Source organism: Solea solea, chromosome 4 (genome assembly GCF_958295425.1).
Source record: "Solea solea chromosome 4, fSolSol10.1, whole genome shotgun sequence".
Lineage (NCBI taxonomy): Eukaryota > Metazoa > Chordata > Actinopteri > Pleuronectiformes > Soleidae > Solea > Solea solea.
This window is the reverse complement of record NC_081137.1, coordinates 3,477,727-3,501,627: the sequence shown is the minus strand read 5'-3', so window position 1 is coordinate 3,501,627 and position 23,901 is coordinate 3,477,727. Positions and strand designations below refer to the sequence as shown.

The window sequence follows — 23,901 nt, the reverse complement described above, 5'->3', positions numbered from 1 at the left end:
AAGTCGGGTCAATTGACTTTAAAAGCAGTGCTTACCTGACAACTGATAGTGAGATCTGATGGCTGATAGTCTCTGTTCAGCACTGACTGATAAGCACGGGCCTGTACGAACCAGGTCAATCATTTAAACAAACATTCTGTTTGATTTGGGCTTCACAACACTGCTATCAGCTCACTTACAGAAGCAGCAATTTCAGAAAACATTCCTGTAATAAATCCATGGCACGCTATTGATACACCTCGACACAACATTCACCATTAAAATTTCAGTATTTCTTAGATTTTATCAAATTAAATGATAATGTTTTCATGTGTCACTGAATAGGAAAAAGTAAAAATATAAACTGTTGGAGCTGATTTTTGTTCAATATAAGTTTTTAATAAATCATTGTTTGACGTTGTTTGTTGTCCAAACAACAATCCATATTTTTGTATCTTACTGTATATTCACGATATGTACTTTATTCCTATACATATGTATTATTACACTGAATTAACTAAGCAGCAAACATTTTAAAAAGTGGAATTATATGAATTTCAGGATAATCAAAAATAGTCTCAAATATATTTCAGCTTTATATCATTGGGTAGTAGGTTCTTATGACTCAGTACTCAGCCAAAGGCCGAATCTGCTTTCTTCTTCAATCTTAATTTAATATGAAAAGTTTCATATTCACAGATGTAAATGGTACAAAACAAAAGGAGAAAGAGAAAACTGTGAGAGTTGTGAAATAGTGTTTATTTAATGTTTGAGAAAACACTGGATCTTTAATTTAATCATTTTGAACCCTTTTGAATGTCTTTGTTTCTTCTTTGTTCACTTTTTTCATTATGTGTCCTTTTTTCCATTCAATTTTCTTGATTTAAAAAGAAAAAGTAAAGTTTTGCCTTCAAAATAAAAGGTCGCAATGCTGGTGTTCCTGCGTCGACTACAAATAGTTCCGGGACCGGGTCAGGACTCTTATTTTGACAGTGCTCACAGGACGTGACTTATACTCAGTTACTGTTAACTCGACATTGGCGCTGCCGCTGAGTGTACGAGTGTGTGTGTGTGCGCGCGCGTATGTGTGTGTATTCTATGTATGAGTGTGTGAGCTCGGATGGTTAACTGGACTGTTCCCGGCTGAAACGCATCCAAGTCCGGCCGCAAGAAGATGCCTCACTGCTGCGTGTGAACGGCCGAAAGAGTCGGAGGGACGGCAGGGAGAGAGTGTCATCTCCGGGCAGGTTTTAGAGGAAAAATACGAGGCAGGATGTTGCAAGTTTTAGCTTGTGGCGCCGTAGTTTTCCCCGGTCTGTTCTTCGCCTTCAGGAGGATCCTGCCGTGTGTGTTCAAACACTGGAGCGATGCGGACGTGGTGCTGGTCAGCGAGAGGTAACTGTGACTCTAAATGCATCACTTTTTGTCCAATATTAACGCAACTAAATCCACACTGACGTAATGGAGCCGCGGCTCTATAGCATCTGAGCTTGATGCTAGTAACGGTGCTGCTCATCCAGTTAGCTTCTTGAAATGTTGCTTGTTTTCCCCCCCCTCTACCTGACTTAAATGCATTAAATTGACCTTGTCTTTGTATTTAATCACAATATTTGTCAAGTTATTTCAGCCATTTGGCGTTTTAGAAGGGTCACTAGTATCTATTAACGTAATGGTTTTGATTTACTTCAGTCTTATAATCCCTTAATAACCTCTACGATAAGGATGAATGTAGCTTCCTGTGGGCAAATGTCAGTGACAACATAGAAATATGACAAAAATAAAGCAAATGTATGGCTGAAGGCAGTGCATAAAGTGGTAAAACAATATGTGCCATTATGGTACTCTTATCCATATGAGGTGTGTATGTGTCAGTATTACTAAATCATTACACAGTAAAGCCTGAAAATCTCCAGTGAATAAAAGACACCAGAGGGTTTAAGTGTGGTTCACAACATCTATTTACACATTTAGTCTGTATTAAAGTCTGTTAGTGAAAACTGTGCATAATTCGATCATCCTGAACATTTTAGTCAATGATTTAAACTTCAGGCACACAGTCCAAACTATAATTAAACATTAGTGAAAAATGTTTAATGAACAATTAATAGATATTGTTGTTCTAATTATTTCATTCCACCGCAGATCGTCTGCCTGAATAGATATTGTTCTTGTTTAACAATACAAATTCAGACCTTAGACATTACAAACAAACACTAGACTCTCGCAAATATGGGTGAACGTCACGTAGTGCACCCTGACAAATTATTATCCTGGGGCAAAATAATGAACTGGAGAGATAACCGAGTACAAGCATCTTGTGTGAAGTACTTGTACACACATAAAACTGCCGTTACTCAAAATAGTCAAATTAAGAAGTGCCGGTACTGGCTGGAGGATATGTACATAACTGTTATGAAAATAGAAAAACTCAACTCGGCTAGTATCAATAATTATCCAGTTTTGCAGAATTTACTGTTTTAGTTTGGGTGGAATTTCAGGAACATTTTTAACATACTCTGATTTTTAGCTTCTGAAATGTGAATGTGTTCTAATTGATTTGCTCCTCTGTGAACTGATTATCTTTGGATTGAGGTTTGGAAATCTCATGGTGGATTCCCGTCATCCTTTTTAAAAGCGTCATTTCAGTTTGCTCATTATGAAACTTGGAAAAGCAACGTTGAAATACAGCGCAAAGTTCTTGTAATGTAAATTGGGCAAATCAGTTAATGATTAATGCATGTAAGTGCTGTGGAACCCGAGTCAGCAAATAAAGGTTAATATGTAGAAGTCGTGTGACTGAAATGTCACCCCAGTTTGCGCGTGGAGTAATAACGTTCCCTGACTTTAGCCAAAAAGAAATGCTATTTATTCACAGACATTTCGTTCGTACTTTATTTACATCAAGTTGCGACATCTCGTCCTTCTTTGGTTACCTGCACTTTGGCCCCACCTACTGCTTATCCCAGGGAACGAACTCCCAATATTTATTTAACATTTCTTTTACCAAATTTTCTGAGTGGTATTTTACGCCGTTTGTACTAAACGGCTAATTGATGTGATGACAGAATAATTGATTTTGAAAGTATTTTTCAGTTTCAGCCAGGGCTGCAGTGATTATTCGATTACAAAATTATTCGGCAACCATTTTGCTGATCGTTTAATCAGTGTTTTTCTTTCTTTCAATAATTTCTCTGATTTTCAGCTTCTTAAATGTGAATATTTTCTGCTTTCTTTGCTGAATCATTTTTGGTTTGTGCACAAAACGGAACATTTGTCTTCAACATATTCGGACATTTTACAGACCAGACAAGTATTTCATTAACCATGAAAATAATCTTTAGTTGCAGCTCTAATATTTTCTCCTTACTTAAATCCAAAGAAAGCAGTTAATTATTATGTGTTCAAATTTCTCAAAGGGCAAAAACCCTTGTATAACTTGTGAAAAGCTGAGCTAAGACATGCTAACCATATCATGTGTGTATCCTCACAAGCACTGACACTGAAGAAGATTACACAGTAAAGATTTACATTGTATAAGTGTACAGTGAGTCCTGATAGACTTGGTACAGTGAGAACATTTTATCTGTGTCCGCGTGAGTCAAATTGATTTAGTCTCTGAGTGGTGTGATGTGTGTGTGTGTGTGTGTGTGTGTGTGTGTGTGTGTGTATTCTGAGAAGTTTCATGGTTTTCATGGTTCACATCCTCTGACATCATCGTGTCCTCACATCCACCGGGGAGCTCTTCACTGCTCCACATAGGAAGTGACATTTCTCGGGTTTGAATATTACACCAAATACATGAAAACGGATAGAAATATAACCCACAACGCAATGTTCATTTACAGCCACTTTGGTAACTTAATATCTCAAGGGTATTGAGCTGCAGAGTAGTAATAATTAACATAGTGCGTGTGTGTTTGTCAGTCAGTTTGACTTGCTTACATGTGCACAGCTCAGTTCAGTGCTCATTTGGACGCTGTCACTCTCGCTAATCCTCCTCTGAGCTTCGGTCAGAGCCGACTGCTGAGTTAGCTACGCGCTGGAAAACATCAAGCCCTGCTCCTGAATAAATGCGTCTACTAATTTTGCTAATGCTCATCGAGCAGAAAATGTTGTTCTTACAAGCGTATCAGCCTCGGGGGAATTCACACTGTTTGTTCTCCACCACTAAACTAGCCTCTAATATGGACTGAAGCTGCTCTAACCCTCACATCTCAGGCTTGGATCGAGCGAGTTATCGTTTTTTTTTTTTCTTAAAAATTGTGATTCTCTGTAATTATCTCAATTTCCTTTATCATTTGAGTTTTCTCATACGAGTGACCGAACTTTAAAAAGTGCAACACAAGCATCAATGTACGGCTCAAACAATTAATTGATTCATATAAAAAAAATCAAGCTTTTTCAGCATCTTAAATGTGAATACTTTCCGTAATTTTGGTTTGTTGACAAACCTCATTGCGAGGTTTGGGAAATGCTGATCAAAGTTTTTCAACATTTTATTGACCAAATAAATAGTTGATCAATCATTAAATAAATCTGGCGGCAGCCCAACGTCTGCGATGTTTAACTTGTCCATATATACATCTGTAGCTATTTATCAATACTTGGAAGATAGAAGGTAATCATCTGCCAATGAACTGATAATGAATATAACTATCCATGATCCGACACAGTTAATTATGTTCTATCTTCCATTTACTTTATCTGCTTTTTGGGTTTCAAATTGAAACACATTTGATCATCTGGAGACGGGGGATATTGAAACGGTTTATTTACTGCCTGACTGGTCATTGCACAAATCATACATTTACAGGGCTGAGATGGTGAGATAGTGGAGAAGCACAACTCCTGACTCCACTGCCAGACACTGTGAGCAAACGGTGCGTGTTTTATGAAACGTTCAGTGGGAAGACTCGGTTGGAACGAAAGGGAAGTCGAGGTCGTTGGCCGGCCTGACACAGCAGGAAAGAAAAGACAACATCGCTGAACAAGGCAGCAAAGAATTCTTCCCTTTTTCCCCTCTGCACGCTCCTCACCCCGTCAACCTGAACCTTTCATCAGCAGAGTGAGAGAGAGAGGGGGAGAGAGGTTATTGGCGGACACACAATGAATGGGCTGTGTAAAATCAGGGTCTTGTGACTGAGTATGCCAGCATACAGCTCTAGAATGCAGTGTCGAGTGGGGGTAAAATGTGTCCGTGTGTGTGTGTGTGTGTGTGTGTGTGTGTGTGTAGAGTTGAAGGTGAGCGATGGAAGCCAGTTAGCATTTTCCAGCTCAGACCTGTGGGGTTTTCTGGTCATGTGGTCCTTCATTGCTTTGCTGGTGCTGGTGTCGTGGCCACATGCCCAGTAGACACTGGCGTGAATGGTGACCAGGTTCAAGCAGGAAAACCCACAAATCCACTGCTGGGGTTTGTTTTGCCCCACATTATATTACATTTGCCGATTAGAGAAACAATATTCGTTATGCGTTTCCATATAAATAGTACCAAGATATACAGCCGATGGCCAAGAGGAAAGGACTTGGGCTTGTAACAGGAAGCTCACTCACTGGTTCAATCCCGGGAGGAGTCGAGGGCTATGCCCCTGAGCAAGCTACTGGTGTGTCATAAGGATGGGTTAAATGCAGAGGTCAAATCACTATCACTAATGGGGGTGTGTGTGTGCAAACAAAAAGTACTATTTCTAACTTATTGTTTTATTTTCTGGCATCCAGCACAGCCCAGACCCTGCCTGCCAAGTAAAGGTACCATTTCAATTCGTACCATACTGTACCAAACCGAACCATATCATGATGGAACCCTCCATCTGACCTCGGAATTTCTGGAATCTCCAAATAGATTTGCAGAATTCTTTCCGGCATTTAATGCACTATATATTTAAAATAACATGCATAGAATGAAGCTGTGTTTCATTTATCAAACTGGAAATATCTGGTTTACCAGTTCAAAATAATATTGGGTTTTGCAGCATGCACAACTGTGCCCTGGTCACAATTATTAGTTTAGGTATGAATTGGGTCGCTGTAGTTTGTCATTGTTAAAAAGTTTGTGCAACTATAGAAAATGTGGGAAACACTGGTCTGTGGTCTTTTTATAATATTAATAATTACAGACTGTTAACATCCTTACATGGGGAAAAGGGAAGGGAATTGCTATTTTATTTGACTTTAGCCGCCTGGTAATTGAAGCAGTATCATGCTGCAGCTGCCAATTTTGGTGCCGTGTACCTATGTGGTCGTACTTTAAATCATTCCGAAACAACTTGACGTGTTAAAGGGGTGACTTTATATTATTGCTGCAGCGAGTGCTGGGGGAATAAATGACATGTTTTCTGATTTCTAAGCAGCTTACTCTCAGTGCTGCCAAGTTGGAGAACAGCCAGCGAGAGAGAGCTGGTCTGAGCAAAAGCAGCCATTCATAGTTTGAATAAAATTGGTGACATAATTCACCATCCCTTTTAAATGGACAAAAAAACATTCTGTTGCACCATTAGTGGAAAAAACCTCTAGCAACCCTCTGCCGGTACTGGGGTTTTAATTTGGCCATGTGACGTCACTATTGAACAGGTCACATAAGTTTATGACTTGTATACTCTCAGTATAGTATACTAGTATATTAGTATACTCTTAAGATAGATGCCACCTCATACAGTGATATTTCAAATAGCGATGCATCAAGTTCTCCTATGTCACAGGTCTGTTTATAGATGAAGAAAGTCCAGCACTGAGCAGTACTAATAACAGGAAGGCTCACTGAAGCTGCAGATCTGACTGGTTGGCTACTTTACCTTAAGGGACCCCTTAAAAAAACAAAAACAAACAAAACAAAAATGCTAAACCAAACAGGAATCCTTTATATTTTCTTCTCTTTTTTGTTTCAGGTTAAGAAGGCTCTCAGTTTGAATGTGGGTTGGACTGTCCCCTTTGGTATTCCTGTGTCTTTGCAGGTTTTTCTTTAGACACTCAAGCTTCCAGGGGCACACGGCAGAGTAGCGGCTCGCCCTGTGTCCACGTGGACGTTTTCCAGGTTCTCCACGGTCCAAAAACATGCAGAGGTTAACTGGACATTCTAAATTGACCGTAGGTGTGAATGTGAGAATATGAGAGGTGTGAAGGGTTCTTCGTCTCTACGGTGGGCCTCATTCCTTCCACAGTCCAAAGACATGCAGTCAGGTTCTAAATTGCCCCTATGTGTGAATGGTCGTTTGTCCCTGGGCACACCCGTAGTACCACATTTACATTTGAAAACAGCACTTTCAAACGAAAACATTCTGCGTCTAGACGAGTGATTCAGAAGTGACCTGCATCCACAGAGCAGAGCAGTCGTTTCTGCTTCGCAACAAGGTGAAGCTGAAAGTTCTAACAGCACTTTTCACGGCTGATACTCAAGTTGTGGCTGATAAAATCCAGTCAGGAAGTGAACGCGGGGGTCACTGTGTCATCATTTTCAAAAGGTCTCCATTTCTGCCCGTCAAGACTAAAACGCTGTCCCCTTGGTTTTCAAGCAAATTCGGCGCCAGCAGCCAAACCTCTCAACTTTCATGGCTGGGACGCGCTGGTGTAAAGTGAATGGGAAGTGTGTCTGGAGCAGAATTGATGCATTCATAAACACCTCTTTATGTTGGCCCTGTGTTCGGCTGGTGACCTGTCCGGGGTTTACTGTACTACTTGAGCGAGGTCAGCTGGGATTGGCACCAACTCCCTGCAAGACCCTTAAAGTATAAGCATTGGGGATGATGGATGGGTGGTTGACAGAAGAGCTTCACTGATGTAGATTTCTGGGTATTTTTCATGTTTTTTTGTACTGTAGTTGCCCTGAGTGTGTTTTACAAATGTTCATGTATTGGCTCAGTCACTTAACACCATCCTTCTCTCTCTCTCTCTCTCTCTTTCTATCTTTCCATGTGTCTGTCTCTTTCTCAGACTGGTGTCGTCCATCCATGCCATCATGGCAACAACAGCAGGAGTCATCATTGTGTCATCATGCAGGGACAACGTCATTACCGACAGGTTAGACTTCATATCATCAGTCCTCTCTCATGAAACTGTGGTGCTGCTTCACTTTATGTCTCGGAAGGGTTCTCCAACACGACTGTTATTGTGTTCTGTTCTTTTGCGCACTTTAAACAACGGTAATGTTATGTTTCAGTAACTTTAACAAGTGTCTAAAAGGGTCTCACATTTTAAAAAATGTTATCTGCTGCCTTTTTCCTCTCAGAGGAAACAGCACTTTTGATTAATTGTGCTCAGAAATGCAATGTTTCCTGTCTTCTCCATTGAGAATGTGCAGCACAGTGTTTTGTGTGCCGTATCTTTCCCTGCCTCCATATCAGCTACCTGGCAGCACGTTGGTGTTAGCATAGTGTTTGCCTCCCCGTACTGAATGTGTGTGAGGCTAAGCTAATGCTAGCGTATTAATCCCACTGAATCAGCGGCCGGCCAGACCCAGGCAGGCCCCGTTTCAGGCCGCTAATCTCCACCGCCGCTCCCCTTCATCCACCGGCTTAAATCCTTCACAATGCTGCTCAGTTCTGCTGTCCTATGATGTGCACATGGCCTGCAGCTTATCACACACATGAGTTGGACCATGAAGGCCCTAATACTCCATCACAATCTGCCATTTAATTTAGCCTTCTCATCGGCTGCAGTAACTTTTCAAAGGTGCTCCAGTAGTTAATTCTCCACTTTCCACGTGAAAACTAATATGCTAATAATGTGAAAGCTGATGAGAGTATAGATTCACGCACTCTGCAAACCTCTACTTTATCATATATCAGTATCACTATCAAAAACAATGTCAGAGATGATTGTATTCTTTTTTAAATGCTGCTCTACAGTGTTACCTGAGCACAAAAAAAGACTACATGGCCTACAACAGTGATTCCCAAACTGTGGGTTGGGACACACAGATCGGTTTCAGGGAGATTTAGCTAGTAAGGTCCCCAAACAATTGTGTAAAATCTTCCTAACCTTTAACATAAGTGTAAAATTAAGTTGTAATTCATTTACCATACATCAATTAAAAAAGGATTTCTTGTGTTACAGATAGGCTGAGAAAATGTTGCTATGTTATGCAGAAATTGCGATAAATATTGTGATTTGGGTCACGATAGTTTGCCATCTTTAAAAAGTGGGTCTAAAATTTGGGAAACAGTGGTCTACTCCATACAATTCAGCACTCTTATACAAATATATCCAGCCAAACAAGATGGTTTAATTCCTGTCTTGCTCAATGGCTCCTCTATCGGAATAGATACTGGTTTGCATGTCGTCAGTGTTACAGACAGACAGTCAGTGTTATTCAACAGACTAAACATAATTATTTGTGTCTGAAAGTGTTATTTTTATCTTAAAGTCCTTGACTGAAGCCGAGAAAAGCTGAGTTGCCAAAAAAACAGAAACAGCGGCAGCCAACCATACAACTCTATTTGATCAGCAGTGAATCAAAAATGTGACGACGGGTCACCAGGAGCACAGCAAATATACAGCCAAATACATCACACAACTTATAAATTGTGTTGTTCTAGTCGTTATACATTTAGTTTTATTGTGGGTATCGATACAGCGCTGGGAATTCTAGTGTCGTTACACACATTCGAACAGTAAAGGAGCAACTGTATTCATAACAGGAATGACTCATGCAGCCTTCATTCCTCCCTGAGCTGTTTGTTGTGCCTTAATGCTCTTAATCTCCACCCTCTGACCTTAAGAACCCAGCGAGAGGTCAGAGGTCACTAGCTCAGCTCTGCCTTGCGGCTTTACTGCATTCTGTCCACATAATTAACCATCACTGTAGTTTGCTTGCTCATTAGCATGCCACAGCCATATGGGCTGTTTATCATACCGTTTGCACATAAGCTTGATTTGCGCACGCAGGCTCGCGTGAAGGAGAGTCGTAAGGTGAATGATGGTCTGCATGTGCAGGGATTAAAGCTCTTTGTCAGAGTGACCCATCGCCGTCAATTAGATTCCAGCAAGGGCAGCGAGTGTGGCACCGTGAGCGAATCCCGGTGGCTGTATGCAACTGTTGTACAACATGAGTTATTTGGATGGTGAACTGGTTCGTGGCCCTCACGCAAATAGTCACGTCAGCTTCAGTTTGTATCGCACACTTTAATGTCAATTCGTTTCCCGAGCTGCCTTCCCGCCTTGTCCACAGTCACTGAATCAGCAGCAACTGGACATGGAGTTTCGTTGAAGGCTTTCACTTCTCATCCAAGAGGATTTTGTAGAGGCTTCTCCAGTTCCAGAACACAAGGTTCAGGGAGCCAGCAGTCACATATAAACATCACCAGTACATAACACAACAAACAGATGAATACAACAACAGAATCACATTTAAGATCCACGAAGAAGACTGATTAATGCAAGAATAAATTACATTTCAAGCTGTTTAATCTGCATCGTGAACTGGTTCCTCAGAGGATGATGTGGGTCGGCCATGATGGAGTGTGCTTGACCCCCCGTGCCAGCAGAATTAACAACATCTTTAAGAAAACTTTCAAGTCCACCTACTTCTGATTTATTGACTTTTGGACAACAGCGACCTGGATAAATGAGAATCTACAGTATTTAAACATGAAAAATCACATTAGGGTGAAAAGGGTAAAAGGCAGGACACGTTGCCGGTCCATCGCAGGAGATGGCCTTTCCTTAAGCACTGATCAAAGTCTTATTCTAAGGCAATGAAAACCAAGCATCCCAGAGCAAATATAATCCTATACAAACATACTTTTGGGTAGTTTATTCCATTTCTGCCACTAAATTCTAAATTTGTCACATAATCATATGTATTTTTTTTGTCCTTTTACTCTTCAGTCACTGGCTGGCCACGTACTTCGTCATCTGGTACGGCGTGCCGTACATGACGTACGACATCTTTGCCATGTACCTCAGTCACTACTACCGCTTCCGTGTCAAAGGGCACGAGGACTACAAGCAGCACTCGCTGAGGACCGTGAACTCGTTCATTCGCCGAGAGTTCCTGCTGGTGCTGCATCACATCGCCCTGCTCACCATCCTGCTGCCTGTCACACTGGTGAGCTCACACACACACACATTAGCGCCTACTGTATTTTTGGCAGTGTTGCCTGTGAAGTTTTTCTTCTTCTTTTTTTACCCCGTCAACACCAGCAGAGCTCCAGCTGTAGGCGTTAAAGACTGTGGTTGTCTCTTTGTTCATGTCACTCGGCCTCTACTGTACCTGTGGCACCGCCTTAGATTAACCAGTTCTCTATTTAAACGGCACTAAATTGTTTATGTTTTACATGAGATTAACCTCAAAATCTCAAGGGTTTGGACTGCTTTCAATTAGAGATGAGCCAATATGATGCTTAGCATCAATATCAGTCTGATTCTGGTCATAATCACTGGATTTGATATTGGAAAGAGAAAAATTAAATGAAAATCAGCAGCAGAATTTGAGCTGAGTCATGCAGAATACTTGGACACTGAATCATGACTTTGAAATGACTGTAGGTGATAAATGCATCAGCACAAATGTTCGTGGTTCAAAAGGCTAAAACAGAAGGTCAAATGTCTGATATTAGTATCAGTAAATACTCAACGTTGTGACACAGGTATCGGACATGAAAGAGTGACATTGACCCGTTCCTTGTTGGATAAGAGTTTATGATTTTTTATCTGGTCGGCGTTTTCCATTTTTGTTATGTATTTCTTTTGTATCTCATTTTATCTGTAAAGCAGTCATTACGGTACAAACCCCCCCCCCCCCCAGCCTGGCGAGAGCTGAAAGTCACCCGTCATAAATAATGTGTCCTGCATTCTTTTGATACTGTCCACTGCCAGTAATGCATTTTTAGTGTCTACTGTAATGTAGTCCATTTCTTTTAAATCAATCGCTGCCTATAACTGCATTACCTCCTAACGATTACTTCCTCATAGTTAAGTGCCAACAGAAAATAGACGTGGCTAAAAGTAACCGTCAAGTCTCTGCAGTCCATGGTTCAAACTGTACAGAAATCCGAAATCAGGAAATCTAGAAATATCTGTATTATTATAATTCAGGATTCCTGTGTACAACCACACAGTTACACCATTTTAACTACATGTTCAAACTAATCTGAACTGGATATATTTAATCACGATTGTCACTTAATGGAAATGACATTGGTGGCACCTTAAGGTTTAGTGTCTTTGATAAGCTATTTAAACACATTTTGTATCATTCCTCATGAACTTGGTTAAGCTCTGGCCGTGAAATTACTTTTATTCAATAAACGGTACAATCTCACTGATTCTCTGTTGTCTGTGGGAGGAAAGCTTTACATTCCATCTCCGTCACTTCAAAGCAATAACAAGCCTCAAAGTAGTAAACAGCAGGAAAAGGAAAGGGAACAGTAAGCTATTGATTACTTTCCCGGAACAAATAGCAACTAATTATGTTTATTATTTATTTTTTTAAGTCCTTGTATTGTGTGTGTGTTGTAATACAGGAAGAGGGAAAAAAGAGGGTAAAAAAACATGTTTTTAATTAATGAATATGCACTTGGTTGCTATAAGAGGGCAAAGCAGGAAGCAGGCAACAATAGAAGGGCAGTGCAGCGCTGAGGGCCAAGATGACCTTTATGACCAGCGAATTGGAAGCGCACTGAACTGTTAAACCCAAGTTTGAGCTGCAACGACGTTCATACGAGTTCATGCAGATGAATAGAGTTTTTATTTGTTAAATGGGCACTAAAGCTTGCATTTGTTGTTTATTCATTACCTGTAAATTTGATGAAACAGACCATTGGTGTTGTTTAATAAGGAGTTACTGAAGTTTCAAGCATGTTCTTTTGCATTATTTGTTATGATTGTTTTACCAGATGTAGGAAAAACTGCCTTCAATCGGTCTCGTTTCCACACGCGTGAAACATAGTTGTTCTCCTCCCCACGTTGTATTCCAGGTTAGCAGGTCAGGTGCAGTAGAAACCCAGCCTTTTGTTTTTGCACTTGCAGTCGTTGGCAATACCAGATCACATTACTCTACATTATTCAGCTCCAGCTGCTGTCAGTCCTCCTCACCACTCACCAACCCCTCACTCCTCTTTCTCCTCCTCTTCCCTCACTCATCAGCCTTTTTTTTGCCACTCTTGCTTTACCTGGGTGATGCATGAGCTGGTCGAGACTTACCCAGTCAACTATTAGAACACAGAGGGAGAGACTTGTAGAAGGTTAAAGACCAAACCATTCATTATCAGTTCATCTCTATGAGTTAATCAATTGTTTTCTTGATTAAATTAGAAGTTTTTTAGTCTATAAATGTGTTAAAATTGTTGATTCACATCCTCAATCACAAACTTTTAATAAATAGTTAAAAAAAATGTAATAAATAAAAATAATGTATAACATATCAGAAAAGTCGTAGTATTAGAGTCATTTATTAGTACCCTCATTCTCTAAGTTGTTTCTGTAGACTTGGTTAAGGACAATTTCAATAACTTGTTTCAAAGAAGAAGAAAAAAAACACCTTAACTGATTAGTCGGTTATAAGCATGGTCGATGATTAATTTAGTACTGAGCTGTGACAGTTGAAGGGTTCAGGTCCTGTGCATGATCGGTTACTGAGATACTTAGACTGAGCCAAAAGTCAAAATGTCCACTTAAGCCTTGGTGATAAAACACTGACCACAATCATTGCTGTATAATTAATGTTATAACAAAGTTAATGTTTACTTCATGTTTTTATATATATATATATATATATATATATATATATATATATATATATATATATATATATATATATACACATATATATATATATATATATATTACCGTATCTGTGTGGAATATTCTGCCCTTAAAAACTGCCCTTCAGTGGTTTCTTCCACAGTTGGTTGATACTGATAATATCATAGTGCTTATAGTCTGAAGGTGAATCTGATATTAAACCAGTTATGCTTGTTGCCAAACCCTGAATCTTTGTTTACACACAGGGAGACACCAGTTGAAAATGGAGATCTCTGCCTCGGGGCGAAAAATTTTAACCACAAGTGTCATTTATCAAGTTATGTTGAGCTGCTGGGACATTTTTTTTTTTGAAAGTTCCTTCTAGATCAGAGGCCACATAATTATTCTGTATGGTTTTTTTTTTATGACAGAATGAGTTTTGCATCATAAATACTTTGGAAATTGTATAAAATGTCATCACAGAAATGCTTATTGCAACATTATTATTGCTTTCTTTAAAAAAGTTAGACTTTTTTTCCACTTGACCGGCTTCCTACTGACCAGACTAGACACTCAGTGGCCCTCAGGTCATTTGAGTTTGAGACCCCAGTTCTAGATTAAGAGCCATATCTGTCCATAAATGCAATGAACGTGTGTCTGACGGTCAACGGTTCTCTTGACAGGCTTCAAACTTGGCAGGTGACTGACTAAGGGCACCAGAGTGAAATTAAAGAAATGCAAGAGAACAGGTTACGGGTGCTGCACTTTGGAAAGAATAAATAGAAAAGTGATAGCTTTTAGAATCTCAATCAAACTAATATCCAACGGCGTACAAACTCAGATTGCAGCAACCGCTCCTGAGATACGTTGAATATCAAATCCGGGAGCATCCTTGTTCAGGTGTCATCTGTAAATACAACCATGAGGAGATTGTGAGGCAGACCCACAACACCTGAGGGGATTATGATGTCACACCTGAAGTGGGAATACTACAGGATGCACCACAGGCTGTTTTAGGACAATGGTAATTGCTCCACCGTCACCACCTGCTCCTTATAGTATTTGTTCCGCGTACACAGCTTTTTAACGATCTGCATTGCAGCTGCACAGTGATACATGTGAGTGACTTTACGGCTTTACTCGTAAAATCATCACATTTGCACATTTGCTTCTGTGGGTCATAGCAATTTAGAGCACGTCATTGGACAGTCGATGGACGTCGGACACAAATGGGACTGAACAATTAATTCTGAAAAACTTAATTTGAAAGGAAAATGCACTAAGCACATCACTATGGATACAATATTATCTTTTTTTTTTAGTGTTCTATGTTTTTTGCCAATGCAAAAAAACATATTGTCAAAGTCTGGCTCTGTCAAGCAAAACTTATCAGAGAGACGGAGGGAAAAACTGATATTGATCAACTTTCTACAAGATCTCATCCTTGTGTTAGGGTAGCTGATGGTGTCTCACTCAGCAGTCCTCTGTCTTGTTTTGGATTCTTAAATTCAATAAGCATCGATCTGCAGCTTGACTTCAAACATTATATCGCAGCTTTAATTTAGGAAATTAAGGCCAAATCAATCAGCCGTGGGCGCACACGACCACTAAATACGCTATAAGAGATCTCAGCGGATGCAGGAGCGTTTGGTGTAAATGTGCTACATAGTAGAGAGTCAACACTCACAGACATCTCGTGTTGCAGTGATAGCATTCAGGCGGAGAAGTGCAAAGGCAAGCAAAAAGCTTTTCCAGCAGTGTATGTCGATGATTAATATCTGTTTCACAGGGGAAAAAATCGGGGGGAAAGGTAAAGATTAACTCGTGCTTTGCACAACATCACCGACACATACAGTACAAATGTAACACACACGGCTGGGGGTGTGGGGGGTGGTGGGGGCAGGTTGTGGTAGCCAGGTAGTTTGTGGAGCGTGGTGGTGGTGTAATGTTTCCCCTCTGTGGTCTCAGTCATTCTTTCACGGGGCAGATGGCGAGGCCACGTCTGGAGCCGCTCATGCCTTATTCATTGTCGGCACACAGCGATGCTAGACTACCGGACAGTGCTTTTGTCAGGAGTCTCTTTATCCATCTGGACCGCCTCACCTATTCTAGGACGGCCTCTCCAACCACACATCACCACCACACCACTGGTCAATATTTGAAAGCTTCGGTTCATTACTAATGCAGAGGACATCGCTGCCTCCTCTGGTCCATCACTCCATCTCTCCCCTGCCTTTTATCTCGGCATGAAGTTGTGGTGGAGTGAGACGTCTTCAGTTTAGGATTACATGCTCCGTCCAATATGGACATGTGGCTGCAGGCTGCAAACACTAACCCCAGAGCACAGTACATATTTGTACTTTTCTCCTTTGTTTAAGAGATTAACAAACCTCTGTTGACTCTCTTAGGTTTTTATTCATCAGCATAGACTTGCAGACGGTTTGCACACTGCACTGGATTTTTAAAAATAGAATTGAGAGCTGGTGTCAATTCTATGAAACAGGATTGATGTAATTTCACATCCTACACCAATAGACCATATTCAGTTCAATTCAAACTTTATTAAAGACTCACAAGAGGCTCCATCGCAGATAAAATACTCTAGATAAATAAGAAAAGGAGATGGGTGTAAAATGTCACATGATTAAACAAATACAGATACAGGCTATCTCGCGAGTCTTTGCTTTACCTGGATGACAACGGACCCTAAGAAAGGATTTCCTAAGGCTGCAACTATTATTTTCACTATCAGTTAATATTATTTAGTTGTCTTCTTTAAAAATGAAGTTGTTTGATGCATAAAATGTCAGAAAATTGTGAAACGTTTTGAAAAATGCCTCATGGTTTTTTCCCAAACCTCGATTGGAAACCGTCCTCAAATGTCTCAATGTTTACATTTACTGTCACAGACCAGTTAAGAAGCTAAAAAAAAATGAAAATCAGATAAATTAATCTATTTTAGACCAATTTTATGGATTATGAAAAGAACTGACCACTTATCTGTTGGTGTGGCATCTGTACCAAACCTGTTTGTGGGTCCGAGGTTGTTTTAAAGACTTAATTTAAGATAACTAATGTAGCACACATTCAATATGTGTCTGGTTATTGTCTGTTTTTGTGTTTGAGATTAACGGGCAGATGAATCAAATATCTGTTGGTGCACCGCTGTGGGGCAGGAGTGGCGTTTTTTGCCATTTCTTCTGATATCTCTTGCATTTTTGCTTATCCATACAATGTCACAATAAACTGGTGCTGTTATGAAGTCCCCTGGCAAGTTCGAAGCCTGTCAAACGGTTATTTGATTAACAGACGGACAGATATACTTCACTAACAGCAACTGCAGAGGAGATCAACACCTCCATTGTTGACTGAGGCAGACTTGTTTCAGTGACAACATTCAAGTTTGCACCAAACCTTCAGTGTGCTGCTGTTGGGGAGGGGGGGGGGGGGGGGGGTCGTGGCTGTGACTGCACAGATCCTATTCTGTCACGACAGATTCACACTGACGTGTCCTCCCTCAACTATAATAGAGCTGTTAACTGAAAGCCTTAATTCATGTCGTGTTTTGTTGACTGTTTCACATTGGCTTCACAAAAGGGAACCAACACGTTATTTAAACTTAATTAAAGCAAAAGGTTTCCGAGTATTTTTGATGACGCTGCTCTGCGTCTGTTGATATCTCTTGTACTGTACCACGTCCAGCCGTTGTCCTTGAACGTCAGCTGTGTTTGTTTCCATGCTCACGTTTGTTTGCTCACACCGTGTGCGCTCTGTTTGTCTGTTCCTCAGTTCTTCAGAAAGGACCTCGGGGATTTCTTCATCGGCTGCTTGTTTCTAACAGAGCTCAGCACTCCCTTTGTCTCCCTGGGGAAGATACTTATTCAGGTGAGACGGAGCAGACGTGTGCATACACCAGACATGGACCGGGAAGTCATACATCTGTTTAAAAAGTCTTTTTTAAAGCCATTAACAGTAGAAATACTGTGCGGTAAGGCACCACAGGTCAGCTACCACATCAAATGTGACCAATCATTTACTGGACAGACATTACATTTTCAATCATAGCTTAGCAACCATCACCACGCAGTGCTCGTGTGTGTGTAAATAGTGCAGTCTTTTCATATCTTAACCACCACCAGCTTATTCTATCATGAAATGAGGTTGTGGGTTAATGGCGACTCCCCTCACTGAAGAGAATCCAGGTCTCGACACATAAGCTGTAGCTCTGTCCCGCTGTGTGTCGAATCTCTCAGTCGCTCCGAATGAGACTTAAATATCAATATCAGGAGCCGAGGACGCCATTTTGGAGATTTTACAGTAGCCCACAATAGACAAACTGAATGTCTTTTGAGTTTTTACTTAGATTCTCCAACACACTTGGAAGGGAACGATAAAGTGAGGGATATTCACAACTGGAGCAGTCGCACCGCGGAGCTAACATCAGCTTGATTAGCTGTGTGATTTAATCTTAGCCAAAATCTCCGTCACTAAGGTGTTTAGTCAGTGAATGATAAACAGAGGCACCAAACTCATTCATGTAAGTCATTCATGTAAGTACGTTTTTTTTAGGGATGTAACAACATCAAAACTTTATGATAATAGCGTGAAAACAAGTCCACAGAGAGACATTTATTGCGCTGTTGTGATAGTATCTTGTGTGCCATCTACTACTACGCAAGTAACTACTCATCTGGGAATAATGCTACCTAACAATAGTTTAACCCACTGATTCCCAAAGACTACACCAGGGCTCGGCCCACAGATGGGTTTTATTTGGGTCTCTAAACAAATTTGCTGTATTTCTCCAACCTTTTAGTCGACATGTGATTGTATTGTATTGTAGTGTAAGTTTTGGGGAAATTCTGATATAAATGAATACAGATATTGCTGTAAATGAGTTGCTACATTATGCACAAATGTTGCTTCACAGCAGCAGCTCAAGACAAGCAGAGAACACATGCGGTGCGGCGGATTTGTAGTTCTCTGTTCCGTCTGCAACAAACCAGATGACCTTTCCCCCACAAAGATATTGAACCCTCTTTTGTTATTGCGATGTTTATGTACAGTAGTATATGAATGTATGCTGTGACCTTAAGCCATCAGCTAGCATCACAAATCCATCCGTGCAGCCTCTGCTCAGGTGATGCAGTGCATTGTATCAAAATAACCCACCTCCATTTAATCAAGTTACTTGTCACTGTACCATCAATAATTAAGGCGAAGGAAACATTGGGCTAAGAGTCTGTTTACGTCCTCGCAGTCAGCGCCGTCATTGGTTCTGCTCACGTACTCGTACAGTGGCCATTACATCTCAATACTTAAGACAAGCACATATGTTGGGTCGAAGGCAGTTTGTCTAAGAGAAGCAGGAGTCTAAGAATAGAAAGAGCCTTAATGTGTTCCACTGTGAAGTCAGTGGACCGTGTGGGCTTTCGCGTCTTTACTGACATCTGGTGGCGGCAGAGTGGAAGTGCAGAGCTGAAGCTCTCTTTCTTTTAAAAGAAAAAAAATGCTGCCCTCCTTTGGACTGGATCAGCACGAACAAACGACTCTGCCGCACATTTCTACTGCTGTGTGTGAGCAGCAGCAGCAGCAGCAGTGCTTATCCCTCCAAAATAAGATAGAAATCTTTGTAATGAAAACATAGGCCAGGAATTATTCGTTTACTTCAATGTTACAGGGCTTCACAATTTAAAATAACACCAGGTACGTACTGTAGATTAAAATGTTGCTAAAACAATGGAAAATAGAGTGATTAAACACAAAATAAGTGAAGGAATGAGTAGGTTTTTGTGTTTTTTAACGAGCAATCATCTCAACACACCCACGAGACAAGCAAAAACCCAAACCAGATCACGTTCGACTGGACATATTTATGTTCTGTACATCGATACAAGATCAAACTTAATGATTCAAAGATTCTCTAAGTGCTACTTGAAAAGGGTTTATTCATCCACACCCTCTTCTCCACCCCCTCCCTGTTATGTTCTTCTCCTCCACCAGCTCAACCTTCAGAACTGCTGGCTGCACAAGGCCAACGGCGGTATGGTACTGTTAATGTTCTTCATGTGCCGCATCGCGCTCTTCCCCTACATGTACTGGATGTACGGCCGCCACTACGGAATCCCGCTCTACAGCGTGCCCTTCCACCTGCCGCTCGCCACCAACCTGGGCAGCTCGTGCATCCTGGCGCCGCAGGTGTACTGGTTCGTCCTGCTCTGCCGGAAGGGCTACCGCCTGTACAAGCGCAGCCGCAGTCCCGCCTCGTCCCCCGTGGTCACGGTCACTGACAATTCGAAGGACGATTGATGTCCACGTCACAATGTTCTCGCTCGAACCGCACACTCGGCTACTAACGCAACTACTTCTCCGAAAGCACTAGTTGACTTGAAGGTTTTCAAACCCCACCATTGTACTGTAGTACACCAGGACTGCCTACTGTGGTCCCACAACTCCTGGGCATTTTTCCGCACACGTTAATTCCTCTGTTACAAATCTGCTGCCTACGTGGACCTTTCCACCCACTGTATTCTGCTACTGAAGTTTGATGATTTGAGTGTTTTTTGGATTTTGGGATTAGCCTGGACCTCGTTGAAGTTTCCCCCCCCCCTCCCTCGTCCTGCGTCTGTCCACGTCCTCAACAACTGAAGAACGGTCACTTTTGCTTCATTCATGGTAAAAAAAAAAAATAACAAACAACTTGGAATAAAAGATCCACAAACTGAAGAGGAGCTTCCGTGGACAGACATCTTATCTCTTACGCCTTCTGTGTTTACAGCTTCTGCTGATTTGGAAGGTCTGTTGCAGTGCGTGTGTATGTGTGCGTGTGCGTGTGAGAGAGAGAGCGAGAGCATCGGCTAAAAGGTGGTTGTAATTTATTTTTAAGGTTTTGTTTCTTTTTCTTCTTCTTAATGTGTTGGATAATTATCTTTCTCAACCATTCACTCATCGGGACAGACGAGAAGAATTTGGAATAGCGGCGGGCGCAAACTCAGTATTAGCAGGATAAAATATGAAGTGTATACCTCACCTCATCCACATGGAAGGAAACACTTAGGTTTCTTAATACCCATTAATGTGACGTAGTGTTAAAGTCTCGGCCACGTTCATTTAGTGTGTGGTTTCCCCACACGGCGGGCAGCGTGCCGCCATGGCAACAGTCGCCACATTCCTCACCGTAACACCCAGCACAGATTTATGCTCCTTGTTCCTTTTGTTTCCATCCAGGGAGCGACTGTTGCTCTGTATATATATGAAGTGTATCCACCACAAATCAATGCAGCGTTAATGTTCACTCCAGGTTTAATTACACTTTTAAATGAATTCAGCGCGGCGACATCCTTCAGCGTCAGGGCCGGATAACGGCGGCACCGTCACGGGACTCCCGAGCTGAGCCGAACCCTCAGTACATTTGTTTTCTTTTGCTTCAAAAACATCCGTGCTTGAAATTTCGCCAATAATTCAAGGCAATCCCAAATTCAGATTATGTGTGTATACGTGATTAGGACCCGCTATCGCTGCTGATTTCCTCAGAGATATTTCTGTTTTCATACCAATTTAGCTTTGTTTTCAACAAGATCTTCACAGAACTAATGCTGCAAATTTTAATCTAACCTGGTGCGGCGTTAAAAATATTCATGTTAAAATTCATGTTTTTTTTACCCCAAAGTAGTTCCATGCATGCACTTTTCATTGAATATGACCACACATCATTAAAAAGCTTTTCGTCGTCCAGCAGAGGGTGCTGTGAGCACAGCTCGGCCCTCGTTTCTCAGCAGAAGAAAACGTTTGAAAAGCATTTGCAAGAAGTTCTGGTTGCAGTTCAACACCTTAGACGGCAAAGTGAACGCTTTAAGTTTGACCGGGCGACAAACATCAGAACCACAATTTTCCGTTTGCAACACACTGGACGTTCGACGGCAGACAGAACTGTAACGGTTTCCTTTGGCCGTTGTGTTTTTTTTTTCTTTTAGTTTTCTCCTGTGGAAATCAGTGGGATGTGCTCGTTAGGGGGACACGTGAATGCCTCATGTGGGACAAAACACTCAGGGCCAAGGCCAGAGCAATAAGGCGATCAGTGACTCACCAGGACAAAGTGATACAGAGGATTTCAATTTATGAGCAATTATCCACACAAAAAATGACACAAAAAACTACATCTCTAATTCTTTAAAACTGTCAGTGTCAGTATCACTTTAAGTTCTGCCGATATTTATACGCACTTGTGTATCAGGTGTTTCACTGAGCGTTCACACACACACACACTACTGTATATACGTGACACTTTTAGACAATGACATCCCGTTTTAAAACTTATATCTAGATATAACCATACATTGAAATATCGTTTTATCTTTTAAATATGATTATTATCATCATGCAATATAAGATTGTTGTGCGATTCACAGTTGCATAAAGACATTTGCCGTAGAGTAGCGAGTTCCTTCATATCAAATATTCAGTAGACGATGTTATTTTCGGCAGAGTTTGCCGATTTATCTCCTTAGACCACAATTCTCGGTTGTTACAACGCTAAAGTCGAGCCATATCTGCGACATATTTAGTTTGTTTTTCATTTGTGTTTTGGTGGAATGTGTTTTCTTTTCACTGTACGTTGTTGCTTGGCGTTAGATTTTTGCAGTTTGACAGTGAAGCTGGTTTTTGCTGCAGTGGTTAGCACTGGTACATGACGGTTTTTCTAGGGCTCCAACTAATGATTATCTTCAAAATCTTTTCATCTGTTGATCTGTTTTTTTTTCAATGAGTTTTGTTCATAAAATGTTAGAAAATGTAGATCAGAGTTCACCAAACCTGGACGTTTTATTCATTTCTTTGTTGTACGGCGCAAAGACACCGGAACATATTCACATTTAGGAGGCTGAAACGTCAGAGAGCTTGTTTTATTTATTATAAGAAAACACTCTGTGTGATTAATCTATCACCAAAATAGTTGGCGAGTAATTTAGTAAATGAATTAATAACCGTTGCAGCCCTAGTTGGTGTGAATCCAGGTGGGACTGGGCCCTCGGCTGTGTTAAATTTGCATGTCCTCTCTCTGTGTCTGCATGGGTTTTTATTCCGGGCTACTTCATTTCCCCCCTCGCAGTCCAAACATGTGCAAATCGGGGTCAAGTTAAATGTAGAGGGCGAGGTTTGAATGCAGTGAGTGTAAATGGTTGTCTGTGTCGGTGTGTTGGCTCCGCACTCCCCCCCCCGGACACATCTGCAAGTCCACAGAGGTCATCGTTTACCCACGGAGTTCTGTGGCTGTGATGACTTTCCCGGCCAGCTTTTTTTTCTAGACACACAGAAAGAGTTGGTAACCATGGACGCGTGCTCGGGGTTAAGCAAGAGGTCAAAACATACAAGGATGTACAGTCGTTTGCGAACTCCCGGCGAGAAATCGCTGCTGCTGCTGGAATGGATTGTGGGACGCTAGACTGAGGTGGAGCCTCCTTTTTAGACACAAAACCCGAGTATCGAATAGATGGATTATTACGGTTACTGTAGCGGACGAGTGCCGGAGCATCACCGGGGCAGCAGAGGTTGGGCTGTGGATCCGGTGAGGACAACCATGGGTGGGGGTAGTGGCTATCTGGACACAAGTTAGGGCTCCATCAGCCTGGGCAAGTGTGTGTGTGTGTGTGATGTTCAAAGACCCCGAAAAAACACCCGATGACCCCGGGGGAAATCGCCCCCCTCCCTCCCAAAGGACGTGTCCAGATGGATGGAGACGATGTATGTAATGTAAAAAAAATAAAAAAAATAATAATAAAAAAATACATCTTTGAAACAAACTACCAAGCTGTCAACAACACGTCTGACACGTACCCATCACAAAAATCAAAAAAAAAAAATAAAAAATATCATGCTCCCGACTGTGTAGCAAAATATTCTGCTCCCTTAAAGAAGAAATAAACGGCTCATAACATGATTTCAGTTAAAATGCTGTTACTGGTTTTTATTTGACATGTTCACGACACATTGATGTGATATTTCGGCTGATATCCGTATTCAGCCAGTATCGTGTGAACTCTGTGACGACGATCTTTGTTGTCGCTGTGGATCGGGAAACGGGGCGAGTCCTTTTTGTGTCTTCCGCGTGGACGGACGGTTTGTTTGCCCGGCCAACAACAGGACGATGAGCGAGTGAGGAGGGATGAGCGGCTGAATGATGGGCTTGTTTGTCTGATTTGGCTAAAGTCCAGCAGAGTGAAGCTTGGCCTCTTTTGTGTGCGTGTGGTTACT

General features: G+C 41.4%; 1 protein-coding gene across 1 annotated transcript; it reads left to right on the top strand.

Moving 5' to 3' along the window:
- Nucleotides 1-991: 991 nt before the first annotated feature.
- On the top strand, nt 992-23,599 carry LOC131458220 (TLC domain-containing protein 3A-like). Its single transcript, XM_058627101.1, has 5 exons — nt 992-1,374; nt 7,903-7,989; nt 10,798-11,017; nt 17,443-17,538; nt 19,657-23,599. Exons 1-5 carry the CDS (start codon nt 1,253-1,255, stop codon nt 19,960-19,962), a joined length of 831 nt encoding a protein of 276 aa, XP_058483084.1. The 5' UTR covers nt 992-1,252; the 3' UTR covers nt 19,963-23,599.
- The last annotated feature ends 302 nt before the right edge of the window (nt 23,600-23,901 follow it).

Coding starts and splice junctions, on each gene's coding strand:
- LOC131458220 (XM_058627101.1), top strand. CDS start 1,253: ATGTTGCAAGTTTTAGCTTGTGGCGCCGTAGTTTTCCCCGGTCTGTTC. Junction 11,018..17,442: donor TCCTGCTGCCTGTCACACTG/GTGAGCTCACAC, acceptor TCTGTTCCTCAG/TTCTTCAGAAAGGACCTCGG. Junction 17,539..19,656: donor TGGGGAAGATACTTATTCAG/GTGAGACGGAGC, acceptor CTCCTCCACCAG/CTCAACCTTCAGAACTGCTG.